A 15,903-nucleotide genomic window follows, 5' to 3' on the forward strand; every position below is an offset into this window, starting at 1 on the left:
GAAAAAGATCTTCTCCCTTTTGTACCTAACACCCTATCTCCCATTTCGTTTCTTCTGCTAATCTTTCTGTGCAGCACAACAACTTTGTTTCAGTACTAGATTCTATCTCAATCTCAAAATCAGTACATAAAGCATTAGAAGATGAGAATTGGGCTCAAGCCATGCAAGAGGAGACGAATGCCTTGGAGAAAAATAAAACATGGGAGGTTGTTGATGGACCTGATGGAAAGAAAGCAGTAGGGTGCAGATGAATTTATGCCCTAAAATATAATTCTGATGGCACTCTTGAGAGATATAAGGCTCGGTTAGTCGCCAAGGGTTACACTCAGACCTATGGCATTGATTATGAAGAAACTTTTGCTCTAGTTGCAAACATGAATATTGTGAGAGCCTTGTTGTCCCTTGCCGCCCATCACAATTGGGATATAAATTAATTTGATATGAAGAATGATTTCCTTAATGGTGAGTTATTAGAAGAGGTTTACACGGAAATCCTACCTGGGTTTGACTCTATGGATGGAGAGAAGAAAGTTTGTAGGTTAAAGAAGGCCTCGTATGGATTGAAAGCTCTATGAATGGAGAGAATAAAGTTTGTAGGTTAAAGAAGGCCTTGTATGGATTGAAGCAATCTTCTCGTGCCTAGTTTGGGAAATTTACTAAGGTTTTATGATGACCTTAGGGTACAAATAGAGTCAAAGAGATCACACATTTTTCTTTAAGCACTCCCAAGATGGGAAGCTCATTGTGCTCCTTGTGTATGTCGATGATATTATTATAACAGGTGATGATATTGCGGAGAGACATGTTCTACTAGCACAATTGGCCTATGAATTTGAAATTAAAGACTTTGGGAGATTGAAATATTTTCTAGGGATAGAAGTAGCTCATTCAAAGAAAGAAATTTTTATCAGTCAGAGGAAATATATCTTTAATCATCTTAAAGAAGTAGGAAAACTTGGGTGTAAACCCTCTAGTACTCCTATTGAGCAGAATCACAATATGGGTTATGAAGAGGAGAGTCCTCCAGTTGATAAAAGACAATATTAGCAGCTAGTTGGGTGACTGATATATATGGCTCATACTAGACCAGACCTAGCTTATGCTGTTAGTATTGTGAGTCAGTTCATGCATAATCCAAAAGAAAAATACATGCAAACAGTTGAGAGAACTCTTCAGTATCTTAAAGCCACTCCTGGTAAAGGATTGTTATTCCGGCGTGTTGGGAATCTCTCTTTAGAAGTTTATACTGATGTTGATTATGCTGCATCCGTGACTGATTGTCGATCTACCACTAGTTATTGTATGTTTCTTTATGGTAACCTAGTGACATGGAGGAGTAAGAAGTAGGATGTGATTGTCAGGTCAAGTACAAAGGCTGAATTTCGAGCTATGGCTCAAGGCATTTATGAATTATTGTGGTTGAGAATTATACTTGATGATCTCAAAATAAGATGTGAAGAACTTATGAAGCTGCTTTGTAATAATAAGTCTGCCATTTGTATAGCTCATAATCTAGTCCAAAATGATTGGACTAAGCTTATTGAGGTCGACCGCCATTTCATCAAAGAGAAGATTGATAGCAGGTTGATCACCACTCCATACATTCCTTCTGGATGTCAATTAGCTGATATTTTAACGAAGGGACTTCCCTCAGAAAGGTTTCAAGAGCTTACTAGCAAGTTGATTATAATAAATATCTATTCCTCAGCTTGAGAGGGAGTGTAGTAAATAATTGTAATTAGTTATTTATTTATTTTTTCATTCTAGAATCTTCTTTGGGCTTAGGCCATTAGGTCATTTAGTCTCTTTAAATAAAGAGCTCTTGTACAGTTGTAATATACAATTCAATAATATATTTTCCATCCATTTTTCAAGTATATCTTCTAGAAATTCTTACACTTAATCAATTTATAACAATTCTCCAGAAGTGAAATTTCTCTTATTATGTATGCATAGCATCTGTGTTACTTAATTTTATGCAAACATGTTTTCAGTTCTTTAGTAAAGAAGTTTGGTATTGCTATGATGGTTGTTTTGACATTGATCGATATGGATCATCAACGGTAATTCTTGGGTTTGTTTTCCGTTTTAGTTGAAATCTTGCTGTATTTTGTCTTACATGAACAATATATGCTGATATATTTTATGTATTTAATTCATGCAGCTATCTTGCAATTTCCAGCTCTACATAAGAAAAAGCCTCAAAGATCTGGATATCGACGTGCAAAAATTAATCGTGAGATAGCAATTCTTTGCATTAAATTGACTGTAGTGGTGCTTGGTATTTGTGCTCATTCATGCAGTCAGTTATATGAATATGAAGATTCAATTTTTTCAAAAGCAACATAGAGTAGTTGGTATTAATTTATATTTATTTTTCTTTATTGTACACTAGTCTACCTATTTCTGGGTCCTGACATTATTTTGTTAGAATATTAGGGTTCATATTGTTTTAGGAATCTTATTATGTAATTAGTTATTGGGTAGGGCTTGTATTAGTTGTAGTCCACTAGTACTCTACGTAGAATGTTAATATAAATAGGTTATTGCATATTGGTTAGTGTTTTGTATTAGAATACAACTCATCTCATCACATTCAAAATATCATTACTCACCTAAATTAATGTTATTCAATGCCTCTTTATCTCTTTTTCATCTTTTTTCCTATAATTTCAACATCCTAATCAGAATTGTCTACTTGTTTTTCTGTGCATTTCAATTTGGTTCAAATTTTGGGCAACCTGAAGATTTTTTGGAACTCTCTGTTTGCTACCTTTCCTCTGTTTCTTCATAATGGATAAATTTTTAGGCTAAAGATTGTATCTTCTTTTAAAAAAAAAATAGTACAATCCATTAATATCCTTTGTTCTTCCTTAATAAGAGTCTTTCTTGTTAAAGAAAATGTTAGAAATATATAAAATTATTAATGTAACCTCACCCAACAGCTTAAGCTTTTGGGTTGAATTGATTCTTTACATGGTATCAGAGCCTCGTATCTCGGGTTTGATCCTCACCGTCCCCCACTTTCATTCTAGTGGAATTTCTTTCTTAGTACAGGTAGGTGGGCCTGTGCATTGTCCACACTTCAAGTCCAATGGGCTATCTTGTGAGGGGCATGTTAGAGAATAATATAAACCATTAAAATGGCCCTCACCCAATAGCTTAAGTTTTTGAGTTGAATTGACGCTTTACAGAAAATAAGCAGATTAATTGACATTCTTTACTGCCTTGAAGATTCATGGTTTGCTTGCTTGAATTCTATAGCTTATTTTGACAAGTTGTTTGCTTATGGTGGAAAATGTCTCTTAATCTTCCTTTAGTTTCAGAACTCTCTGGAAACTGATTGGAAGAAAGAAAATATTACCACTGACTTCTGTATTTTTGGCCATGGACCATTGACTAATTTTATCCTCGTATGTATTGCATTTTGGCTGCAGCATCTTCGTGGGAGATTAGAAATTTGAACACTCATACGGCATCAAATAGCCCAAGATGTCTTGTGACCCACACTTTAGAGATACACTCTGCATCCTGGCATCGATGGAGGAACAACCGATGTTCAATATTTGAGAGGAGCATTCCTTATGCATTATTGTGCCAAGTTGCTGGTTTAGTCTTTGAACTACTGTTTTCATTTTATATATCTCTCCGAGTTGTCTAGAATTTTTGGCAGTTTAGATTATCAAAAGTATTTGGTCCAAACTACTTGCTTCTAGTCGTCTAGTCATTTTAACTTGGTCACTCAGATTTTAATGTTGCTCTCAAGTCTTTCTCAAACTAAGTTCTTTTTTGGTGTGAGTAAAGCAGGTTTGTTAATTGTGACTTGATATTCACAATTACAGTAGAATTTTGAAAACTTCACTCTTAATAAATTTTTCTTTCCATTTCAAAACAACAAAAGAAAGTTGCTTGCCATGTGCTGTTTGTGTGCCCTGTATTCTCATATTGAACAAATTGTACGTGAATACTATTCCAGAATCCAGAGGAATTTGATATATGTTGTTAAATATTGGTTCAGGTCTGAAGGAATATATCGCAGCCAATCCAGCACTCCACCGTGAAAATGCCACCACAATTGTTCATCCCAAAAACTCTGATGTTTCCATTAGCAGCACTGAATATGAAGATGAAGTGCAGGATGAGTTTTATGATGCCGTTACTGCTGAATCATCATCTTCAGATGAAGAAAGTGGTGACGATGAGAAACTTGATCTGAAGGTTTCCTCGATTCTACTTACAAACTATAAAAATAGTCTACAATAGAACTGATTGTTATTTGTGTGTATGAAACGAAGAAAAAGTATTCTTTTTGTTAAGTTCTATAGTTTAATACCTTATCCGATTTATCAGGCGTCAAGAGTCAAACTAAAGAATGTTTCATGGGCCATCACAACCTTAGCTTTGAAGCGAACTGCAGGTTAGCTTTTCATCTATTTCTTGTTATTTGCTAGGGAAAAAGGGACTTCAATCTATTATAACTTTCTCTACATAGTTCTTTTTATTTTGACTATCTAATGAAAATTTACTTATTCAACATGAACTTTGGTCAGTGGTGAAGCACCAAGAGAAGACTCAAAAACACCTTTAGCAGGTCAAGAAAAATCGACCAGCCATCAAGCACTTTAAACAACTACGAACAAAACTAATTCTGACTTAGAAACTAAGTGAAAGCAGTGCAAACATTATACAAGGGAGTCCCATAGGAAGTTAGGAACTTAATACAGCGGAAATGATAACCACTCCTTGCAGTGGATGGTACCTCTCTAATATCATGTTTTAAAACAATAATGTTTTAGGGATATAAAACCAATGGGCTTTATGCCTCCGATATATTTATACGATGTGAACAGATATTCACCCTTAAAACCAGTCAATGTGGGATACTAGATTCCATCAAATAATGTTAACCAATCAAATAATGTTTTAAAAACAATGTTAACATTATTGTGGGATACTAGATATTCAGGAAATGATAACCAATCAAATAATGTTTTAAAACATCTATTCACCCTTAAAACCCAATGGGCTCTCGTATGAGGGGGTATGTCAAAGAAATATAAAACCATTAATGTAGCCTCATCGAGCAGCTTGAGCTGTTGGGTGAGATGGTTGCTTATCATAGAATTATAGTCGGGTGATCACAGGGTCACGAGTTCGATCCGCACCTCCCCCACTTTCTATTAATAAAAATAATTAAATAATGTAAAGAACAATGCAACCCAAAAGTTTAAACTAAGAAGTGAAAGCTCATCAATAGTTTTTATATTATATCTCTCTAACAGTTTACTCGAGTAAGTTTCATTTACTCGAGTAAAGTGGTTTAGTGAGCATACTAAATTGCAGAATTCGATCCCTTTCAATTTAAATCAATTTCTAACCTCTTATGCATGTGATTGGAAGTGAAGAACCCAATTCAACCCAAAAACTTAAGTTGAGAAGTGAAGGTCCATCAATGGTTTTTATACTATCTCTCTCTAACAGTTTACTCGAGTAAAGTGGTTCAGTGAGCATACAAAATTGCAGAATTCGATCCTTTTTGATTTAAATCAATTTCTAACCTCATATGCATGTGATTGGACTTAGAATGAGTTTTTGTAGGTTTAAAACATGTTAAAATAGTTCCTATCCGATTGAGATATCAAACCATGATTTTCATGTTCTTTTTCAATATGAAATTTTAGAAATGCCTTGAGCTCATTCAGTGTTATCTATCATATACCATTACAATCATATTCTAAGTTCTAAAATTGTATTCTAATATAATCTTGGAGTTTGCTTCATGGTACTTGGATCCTGATCTTCTCACTTGGCTTGTTGGATTTGCATAACTTTATATCATTTAGTTGAATTGTATCTTGGTTTCTTTTTTATTGTTTTTTGTCGATTTGCACTTGAATCTTCTTCTTCAAGCTTGTTTGTTATCATTAAAACTGTAATGACGTGGCACCATCAAAGACATCAACCTTGAGGCTACATAGGTTCCACATCTTCACTTTGTTGTTACAGACTTAATATTAAAGCCTCTATAACCATATGATCTAGAGTTTGACCTTTTTACCTCGATTCTTGTAAATAGAAGTTAAGTTTCAACACAAGACAGGTTGGGCCTATGTATTGTCCACTCTTTAAGCTCAAAGCGTTCTTGCGTGAGGAGATGTGTTAGATATAAAATCATTGATGTACTTTCACTTAACAGCATATGCATTTGGGAGAGTTGGTTCATGATCATCCATATACTCAATCCATATATCGAATCTACAAGAGTTAAAAAAAAAGAAAAATGCAAATATTAAAAATGAATGAAGCATTCTGTCATTTTTAAGTAACATGGTTCGAGTTATGTACAACTTCTTAATTTCTCGATGTCATTCAGAATTTCAGCCTAACATACTTGGTTATTGAATGCAGCTCCCGATCTAAGCGAAGAATTGGATCCTCATGTAAATCCTGTCACAATCCATCCAAGTGACTTTTATGGTTCTTTGGGAAAAGGAAAGGATGACAAGGACACAAACTGTTGGACTTCTCCAAGTGGAAAAGGATTTATGATTAGAGGAAAGACCTATCTTAAAGATAGTTCTAAGGTAAGTTGACCGTTTAAGTCCTTTAATTATAAAGGAAAAGGACAACAGACCTTTTTTTCTTTTGTACTTGGATGATAAGTAATGCTGTAGTAGTGTGCATGTGCTTCAATCTCCTTCAAATTTCCCTTTATTTCGGTCTTTGCAATGGAGGGATATTAGGGTTTTCAGGCATATTGGTCATATAAACTCTGCCGAATTTTTTTGCAATTCAAAGATCAATATCTCTCAACTTTTGAACTACATTTTTTCATAGTTTTGATGTATATGTTAGTTTCTTTTGTTCTGGCCATGTCATGGACATAAAATTTGTCGTGCAGGTAGTCGGAGGAGATCCTCTTCTCAGGCTTGTAGCAGTTGATTGGTTTACAATGGGTAAATCTGTAGATAAAATAGCCCTGCACCCTAGATGTCTAGTTCAGGTAACATTAAATTTCCTGTATTTTAATCTTTAATATTCAGATAAATTATTGTAAAGTAGAGTCGTAGAAAAGATGCTCAATTTGCTTTGGACATGTTGATTTAAGAAATGTTCTTGCTAAACCATCAATCAGCTCAAGTTTTTAAGTTCTCATTTTCCTACTTCTGCCCCAATTATACTTTTTGGAAATTAAGTACGAGATCAGTGTCTCTATGTGGACCTTGATTAAATCCTCATTCCAATGGAACTTTTATACCTCATCGTTCAGTTTGTCATTGATACAAGTTGTTGAGATTGAGTTTCTGAGCCTGGTTTGGCATAGTTTCACTGTTTTTGCCAATTATGTAACATATCATGTGTCTCTGTATGGTTGTGCTCCTTTGGTGTCCTTGGCTACACTTCGTTTATCACAGAAGATCTTCTACTTTTTCCTCTCCTATTTGAGGTGGTTCTAGATCATTTTTTTCTTCACAAAGCTACATCTTTTCTGCAAATTTCTATGTAATGTTGTAGCTCTTTAAGTCTTTTAATCCAGTGCATGCTAAAGTTTATATGGTTGAAAATAATTTATTTTAACTTCAAATTTTGGAAACCTTAAGCTGGAGATTTTAAGATTGTTAATCTTTTATATTATTGTGGAGATATATGAAACCATTAATATATCCTCACCCAACAGCTTAAGCTTTTGGGTTGAATTGGTTCTTTACATGGTATCAGAGCTTCGGTGTACCGGGTTCGATCCTTACCGCCCCCCACTTTCTTTCTAGTGGAATTTGTTTCTTCGCACAGGTAGGTGGGTCTGTGCATTGTCTATCCTTCAAGCCCCAATGGGCTCTCGTGTGAGGGGGTGTGTGGAGATATATAAAACCATTAATATATCCTCACTCAACAGCTTAAGCTTTTGGGTTGAATTGATTATTTACAATTATTACACTGTCTAATCCTTTCCTTCTGAATTTCAGTCAGAAGCCGGGAAAAAGCTTCCATTTATCCTTGTCATTAATCTCCAGGTGTGGATATTATTATCTTTATTTTTCATATGCACATGCATACACACGTCACTACAAAGTGAAGGTTATTAATTTGTTATAGTAAAAAAACCATTATTAGGTCCTTGATTATCACATGGTTCTTTGAAATGGTATCAAAGCATAGTTGGCCAACTGGAATACTACACTCCTTTTTACAATAACATTTATAACAATTCTATTAAGTGTTTACCAAATTTCGAGCTCCCTGAGCTTTAATATAAGCAGTCATGTTGCGAATCTTATTTGGGTTTTTAATAAAAGAATAATCCGTAAAGAAATTAAAGTTGTTGTAAACATTGGTACTGAACATTACTCTGTTGTTTTCATTCAGAATAAAAGATTACAATATATATAGTAGACTAGCTAGCTGACGGGAGGAAAAAAAGCATAACTACACCTAAACTTTAGCATATAGACAGAAAATTACCAAAAATAGTAAAAGGAATAAATTTATAGATAACAATCCCGTGATTTTTGGTTATACTTAGTAAGAAAAAAGTCACGGCAAGCATATTATTTTTGTAACTTGTAATTCTCTGATATTGAATGAAGAATTGAGTGGCTTTACTCAGTGTCAAGGCTCCCAACTTTGACTGAGGGACACAGTGAAAGGTTATTCAACTGAAATCATGAATACTGTGTGACATATTTTCTATTATTTAGTCAATCTCTGAACTTCACAATGTATCTATAATTTGTCTACAATTTATGTCTACAAATATAAATATTGCATTGGAAAATTTGTTTATGGTATAGATCATTTTCTCAAGGAGATTTTTTTTTTTAATTTGTCATCAATTTCAGGTTCCTGCTAAACCAAACTACAGTCTGGTTCTATATTATGCAGCTGACAGACCGATAAACAAAGATTCTCTATTGGCTAAGTTTGTTGATGGAAGTGATGTGTTTAGGGACTCAAGATTCAAACTTATTCCAAGTATAGTTGAGGTGCGTGATTCTCAATGAAGTATTATATGCCCTGTTTGATGCCTGATGGCATTGAGCAGCTAACAGTTTTCAATGGACACAGGGATATTGGATGGTCAAGAGAGCTGTTGGAACGAAAGCTTGCCTGTTAGGAAAAGCTGTGACTTGTAAATACTTTAGACAAGATAATTTTTTGGAGGTAACGCTACCTTAGCATTTTCTCCTGTTTGACTACTCGGGTTAGATGAAAATAAATAATTTTGTTGTGTCATTGGAATGTAAAGTTAAGAAGTAAAATCTTGTTTGCATTGGTTCTTTTAATGGAAGAACTTTTGAAGTAAAGTTTTTGCCTTATTCATATGTATACTGTATATTATTACCTGTTCTCTTGTATTAACTATAGTTTCAGAATATTGTGTGTTTTTCATGCTGATTGTTTGTTCATGAAGTTCTTATACAACTTTACACTTAAAAATATTATTTGAGTTCATTTTCCAAATTTGTAACTCTCAAATAATTTATTGCATTGTTTATGAGGATGGTGCTGTGAGCATATTGTAAAGAACCAATTCAACCTAAAAGCTTGGGTGAGGGCCCTTTTAATGGTTTATATTATTCTCTAACACACCCCCTCACAAGAGAGCCCATTGGGCTTAAAGTGTGGACAATGCACAGGCTCACCTACCTATGCTAAGAAAGAAATTCCACTAGAAAGAAAGTTAGGGGCAGTGAGGATCTTAGCACAGGTAGGTGGGCCTATGCATTGTCCACCCTTTACACGAGAGCCCACTTGGCTTGAAGGGTGGACAATGCATACGCTCACTTACCTGTGCTAAGAAATTCCACAAGAGAAAGTGGGGGCGGTGAGGATTGAATACATGACATTGAGGCTCTGATACCATGTAAAGAACCAATTCAACGCAAAAGCTTAAGCTGGTGGGTAAGGACCTCTTTAATAGTTTATATTATACTCTAACACGCCCTCTCACAAGAGAGCCCATTGGACTTGAAAGGTGGATGATGCTTCAAGCCCAGCCTACCTGTGCTAAGAAATTCCACAAACAAAATGGGGGACGGCGAGGATCGAACCCGGGACACCAAGGCTCTGATACCATATAAAGAACCAATTCAACCCAAAAGCTTAAGTTGGTGGGTAATGCTACATTAATGATTTTATATATCTCTAACACATACATTCTCTCATTTCCTTACTCGAATCCTAATGTCCATCTCAGAAGCTAACTCTTTTGAATTAAGAAGAGACACACACAAAGGCTCACATTAATGATATCTTTTTAGTCACTCCATATTATATATACTGTAGTAACACAAGCCTTCACAAGCTCAATCTTTCTAAAAACCAAACTGATAGAGTAGTCTAGTCTCTTTTACGGTACAGTTGGTTAGTCAGTCAGTCAGTTACTGTTCACTTAGTGGTTAGGGTTATATATTTATACGCACGCGCACACACTGAGTCATCTATCTATTGTATCAGATTTTTCAGATTCAGTAAGTTTCATTTCTCTCATATTCTCTTCTTAAAGAAACTTCATTTTTTTTTATTGTTTTTACTCAGTTTCTTAGATTTTTTAATCATTTTCTTCATATCCCTGATTTCTATCTCAAACTTTTGATAGGATCTGAGGATTTTGTAGCATATCCACTCCCTGAATGCAACCAAGCAATCCCAAATGATAATAGCATTGTTTATACAAATATAGATGATCTCAGCTTAATTTTAGTCGTCCTATGTAAATTCCATGCCCCACTGACTACCGACTACTGGCTCTTGCTTATGGAACTTAACATTCATTCTGAATTTGAATTTGAATTTTGGTAGTCATTGAAGATTCCCAATTAAACATTATTGAAATTGTGTGCAATAATATGCTAGTTGGTATACATGTTACTTTCCTGCATTTTCATATTGTCTGGTAATTTTTGTATTACGCAGATTGATGTGGACATTGGATCATCCTCTGTGGCTAGGAGTGTCATTGGTTTTGTTCTGGGATATGTCACAAGCCTAGTCGTTGACCTTGCAATTTTGATTGAGGTTTGTGCCTTTCTGGTCATAATATTTGTGGTCAAACTATCCACCTATGGTGTCTTCTTTCCATGTTTCTTTTGGTATAGGCTTGATATATGGCAAGAATGAGGAAGCTATGATTTTATGGAACAGTGCTATTTATGCAATTCTCGGCTGTATTTGGTTGGAAAGGGATGCTCTTAAATTTGTTAGAATTGAATATCCACACAGATGCAAGAGACAACCATACTTGTATCTACAAAAAAAACTTTTCTTTTCTATTCCTGCTCTTTCTCTTTTTCTCTTGATCTACATTTCATACAAACTATCAAAGGCTATTTATAAGCTATAAAATTGACCAACATAACTCCACACATAACACCCTCATTACTTTATAACTGACATAACTGACTCATTAATATTCTAACTGACATAACTGACTCATTAATATTCTAACTGACACAAGAAACTAAATAACCAAAACTGCTAAAAAACGGACATTTAAAATTTATCCCAACAAAACTCCCCCATAAATTTTAAATTCTTCTTTCTTTCTTCGCGTTGCTTCTGCTTTTCTTCAACTTTCTGATCGCGCCTGTTTTCTTCAATCTTGATCACTAGACAAAAAACATCTAACACCTTCCAACTTAATTAACTCAAAAAAAATATCTCCCCTGCAATTATTCTTCTGAACATATTTTATTTTATCCGGTGGCTTCTTCAATTTGATATTTTCAGTTTCATTAGCAGGACTTTTCTTGTTTTCATTCGCTGTATCTTCTTCACCTGCAAGTTTCTCGTCACCCAAATTCTTCTCAGTTTCATTCGCCACTTCATCAGTTGCTTTCACAATTTTATTTCCTCGTCCAATCCCAATTTCTGCATCATTGGTATTGTCAACAAAACCTCTTTTTCTCTTCAAGACCACATCCTTTTCTTCAAATGCACCTTCCATTTTTTCGCCGTTCTCTGCTCCTTCATTGTCGTCTTCCTCGCACCTCCTCAATGGCATCTTGGACCAGCGACCTATGCCGGTCGCCGACGTCGACCTCGTCACGCCGGGGTCGAAGTCTCTTCCAAAACATGAACTCGGTGATTTAGCCGGGATCTCCGCCATCCCGGTTATCAACATGAGACTCGGATTCGCAGTCTCCTCCAAGCTGGTCTCCTCCAAGCTGGTCTCCATCAAGCACCTCGGCTTCTCAATCTCCTTTCCGATTTTCGACTCTGTCTCCAGACACTCAGGTTCCACGAAGTCTTCTACCTTGACAATGGACTCGTCGTTCCCGTCCTTCTCCGCTTCGATCTCGGCTCCTTCGTTCTCCTTCTCTTCTATCTCGGCTCCTTCGGCCGCAGTCATCTCCATCGTCTTCTTCTCCGAGTCGTTTCTTACGCGTTCTGACACGTCAATCTCCTCCGCGGATGCGTTGCAGTTGGCAACCTCGGATTCCGCCATCTCGGTCTCTTCTTCATCCGCATCATTCTCCTCATCTTCATCATCATTGAAGATTTCATCTTCTTCATTAATCAGATCAAAACGTCCAGGCAAGTATTTTGTTATGAAGGCCATTAGAAAATCCTTCCACATATTATTAAAGTCGCGGCAGTTCCATGTACGGAACCATTTGATTGCGCTTCCTCTGAGTCTTCTCATGGCCACCTGCCATTTGTCCTCCCTCCAGGTTTTTTCTTTCCGAAAATGTTCCTTCAAACAGAGAAGCCAATCCAATGCTTCATCCTTATCTCCATAAAAGAGTGGCATCTCTAACTCGCTCTTTTTCTCCATAGCTCTGATCCCAATTTGTAGGATCGCTCAAATACAAAACCAACAAATCAAACAACTATTCAAGAATGTCGTGAGGACTTGTGGAGAAAGAGAACAAACTTCTGTGAAATATTTTACTAAACTTCGTTGCTTCTCAATTCTATATTTCTCAAACAATATACTAGACTATTTATAGGCTATAGTTTTCCTTTATAAAACTGCAAAAGAATGGTTGGCATGAAAGATGGCAGAAGCATTTAAGTTTACGGGGGAGTTTTGTTAAGAATAAACGTTAAATGTCAGTTTAGTTTTTAATGGGTTTAATTAAGCAGATAGTTTAATTTTTAATGGTTTTAAATTTGTCAGTTATGGATAGTTTATGAGTCATAAGTTTAGCATTTAATTTTAGGAGTTTTGAAAGTTAAGAGTCAGTCGTTATGTTTTGTTATTAAGTTTGACTTTAATTGTGGTTTATGGCTATTTAGTGTTGCAGTTTTATAAAGGAAAACTATAGCCTATAAATAGTCTAGTATATTGTTTGAGAAATATAGAATTGAGAAGCAACGAAGTTTAGTAAAATATTTCACAGAAGTTTGTTCTCTTTCTCCACAAGTCCTCACGACATTCTTGAATAGTTGTTTTATTTGTTGGTTTTGTATTTGAGCGATCCTACAAATTGTTTTGTTGTGGTGAGTATGGTGCTGTTAGAAACCTTCTTATCCCATGTTCCTCACAGAATGTCAGAAATGCTGTCGAGGTATATTCCCCACCTCGGTCAGAACGCACCGACTTGATGAATTTTCCTGTTGCCTTCTCAATCATTACTTTAAACTTTTTGAATACTTCAAACACCTCGGACTTCTCCTTCAGGAAATAAACCCAAGTTTTTCGTGAGAAATCATCAATGAAAGAAATGAAATATTTCTTACCGCTAAAGGATTCTGGGGTGATTGGACCACACAGATCAGTATGAATCAACTCCAGAGGCTGCTTGGCCCGAAATCTCGCCATCTTCTAAAACGTGGTCCTAGCATGCTTGCTAAGTACACAACTCTCACAAAACTTTCCTTCATAGTTGATGTCAGGCAGTCCGTCAACCATCTTCTTCTTTTCCAGCTCGATTAGACCACCATAATGTAGGTGACCAAAGCGGAGGTGCCAAAGTGACGCCTTGTCTTCCACCTCGGCTTGTAAGCAGTCGACCTGTACACATCTCAAGTTTAGTTTGTACATTCGATTTCTGCCCATTTCAACTCGGACTATCAGCCGACCTCTCTCATCTTTCAAATACAATACTCGGTCCTTCATCATAACCGAGTAACCTTTCTCCATCAATTGACCCATGCTTAAAATATTGCTTTTTAGGTCGGGTACATAGTACACATCTCGGATTGAGCCAATCAACCCGTCCTTTTGCAGGAAGCATACCGTACCACGACCTTTTACCTCAACCTTCGAGGCATCCCCGAACGAAACATGTCCGGTCTCCACCTTTCTCATCTCCTTGAAGAAATGCTTATGTCCGCACATGTGGTTACTCGCACCCGTGTCAAGATACCACTCCATGTCATCATCTGAGTTTCCTTCATTGTGTGTCATTAACAAGACACCATCCTTCATCTCCCCTTCTGTGGCTAGGTTGGATGTCTCCTCCACCCTTTTCTCTTCTCTGCATTCTCTTGCAAAATGTCCGACTTTTCCACAGTTGTAACACTTGTCCGAGTTACAATCTTTCGCAAAGTGACCAAACTTGCCACACTTGTAACACTCGACGTTGGAATAATATGATCGTCCTCCTCGTCGACCTCGACCTCTTCCTCTTCCACGCCAGTTCTGTTGACTTGATTGTCCTACCTCATCATTACAACCTTCTTGACTTCGGCCTCGGCCTCTACCACTACGGCCAGTGCCTCGTCCACCGCGACCACGTCCTCTACCTCAGAAGTTTTGAGAATAGAGAGCCTTCTCATCTTTAAGTGTTGCTTTGGTCTGAAGTGCTTGTCCAAGAGTCTCCTCCTTCTTCTTCTTCCGTTGCTCATGCGCTTCCGGCTAGCTCATCAATGGTGAGCGTAGCTAGATCTTTGAATTCTTCTATAGCACATACCACGTTCTCAAAGCAGTCGGTCAAAGATCTCAAGATTTTCTCCACCACTCTGGTGTCCGCTACATCTTCTCCATTTCGTTTCAATTGATTCACAATGGTTTGAACACGAGTAATGAACTCGGATACTCCTTCTGTGTCCTTCATCTTCATTCCCTCCAACTCGGCACGAAGGGTTTGAAGCCGAACTTGCTTAACTCGGTTGGCTCCTCTATAGACATTTGCCAGAATGTCCCACGCTTCCTTTGAGGTCTCCGCATTCGCTATCTTTTCAAAGCCGGACTCGTCTACAGCTCGGAAGAGCATGAACAACGCCGCCTTGTCCTTTGCACGTGTCTCTTTCAACGTTCTAGTTTGGGCCGCCGTGTATCCTGCGGTGGTCGCTGGTTCTGCAAAGCCTTCCTGGACGACCTCCCAAGCTTCCTGGGAACCGAGAAGAGCCTTCATCTGGATACTCCAATTCTCGTAATTTCCTTTTGTCAATTTAGGCAACGCCATATTACTTACACTCTCCATAATTCTGATACCAATTTGTTAGAATTGAATATCCACACAGATGCAAGAGACAACCATACTTGTGTATCTACAAAAAAACTTTTCTTTTCTATTCTTTCTTTCTTGCTCTTTCTCTTTTTCTCTTGATCTACTTATCTACATTTCATACAAACTATCAAAGGCTATTTGTAAGCTATAAAATTGACCAACATAACCCCACACATAACACCCTCATTACTTTATAACTGACATAACTGACTCATTAATATTCTAACTGACATAAGAAACTAAATAACCAAAACTGTTAAAAAACGGATATTTAAAATTTATCCCAACAAAATTACCCTTACTTTCATTATGGGATAACTTATTTGGTGTCATACTCATGGTTGTTTAAAGGGAATTTCCATTATGGATATGCAGATTGTATTTCTAATCCTCTCAAATGTGTTCTCTCTCCTTTCTTTCTAAAGTATAAACTTCTTTTATCACCATATATAGATACGCTGATACACACATTAATACCTCCACGGCTCCACACATGCATACTACT

The 15,903-nt window shown here is 36.6% G+C and overlaps 1 protein-coding gene across 1 annotated transcript in view; it reads left to right on the forward strand.

Moving 5' to 3' along the window:
* The window catches only part of LOC133317878 (protein ENHANCED DISEASE RESISTANCE 2-like), a 33,188-nt gene that overhangs the window by 16,475 nt on the left and 810 nt on the right, over positions 1–15,903 (forward strand). The window contains exons 12-21 of the mRNA XM_061519770.1: positions 2,165–2,236; positions 3,438–3,608; positions 4,019–4,218; positions 4,351–4,417; positions 6,409–6,584; positions 6,902–7,003; positions 7,965–8,012; positions 8,838–8,981; positions 9,064–9,159; positions 10,915–11,016. Coding sequence (XP_061375754.1) covers positions 2,165–2,236; positions 3,438–3,608; positions 4,019–4,218; positions 4,351–4,417; positions 6,409–6,584; positions 6,902–7,003; positions 7,965–8,012; positions 8,838–8,981; positions 9,064–9,159; positions 10,915–11,016 — 1,178 coding nt within the window. The remainder of the gene's footprint in view (positions 1–2,164; positions 2,237–3,437; positions 3,609–4,018; positions 4,219–4,350; positions 4,418–6,408; positions 6,585–6,901; positions 7,004–7,964; positions 8,013–8,837; positions 8,982–9,063; positions 9,160–10,914; positions 11,017–15,903) is intronic.

The sequence above is a fragment of the Gastrolobium bilobum genome, unplaced genomic scaffold, assembly GCF_033153095.1.
Source record: "Gastrolobium bilobum isolate Gb01-03AN ecotype WA unplaced genomic scaffold, APGP_CSIRO_Gbil_v1 utg3966, whole genome shotgun sequence".
Classification (NCBI taxonomy): Eukaryota; Viridiplantae; Streptophyta; class Magnoliopsida; order Fabales; family Fabaceae; genus Gastrolobium; species Gastrolobium bilobum.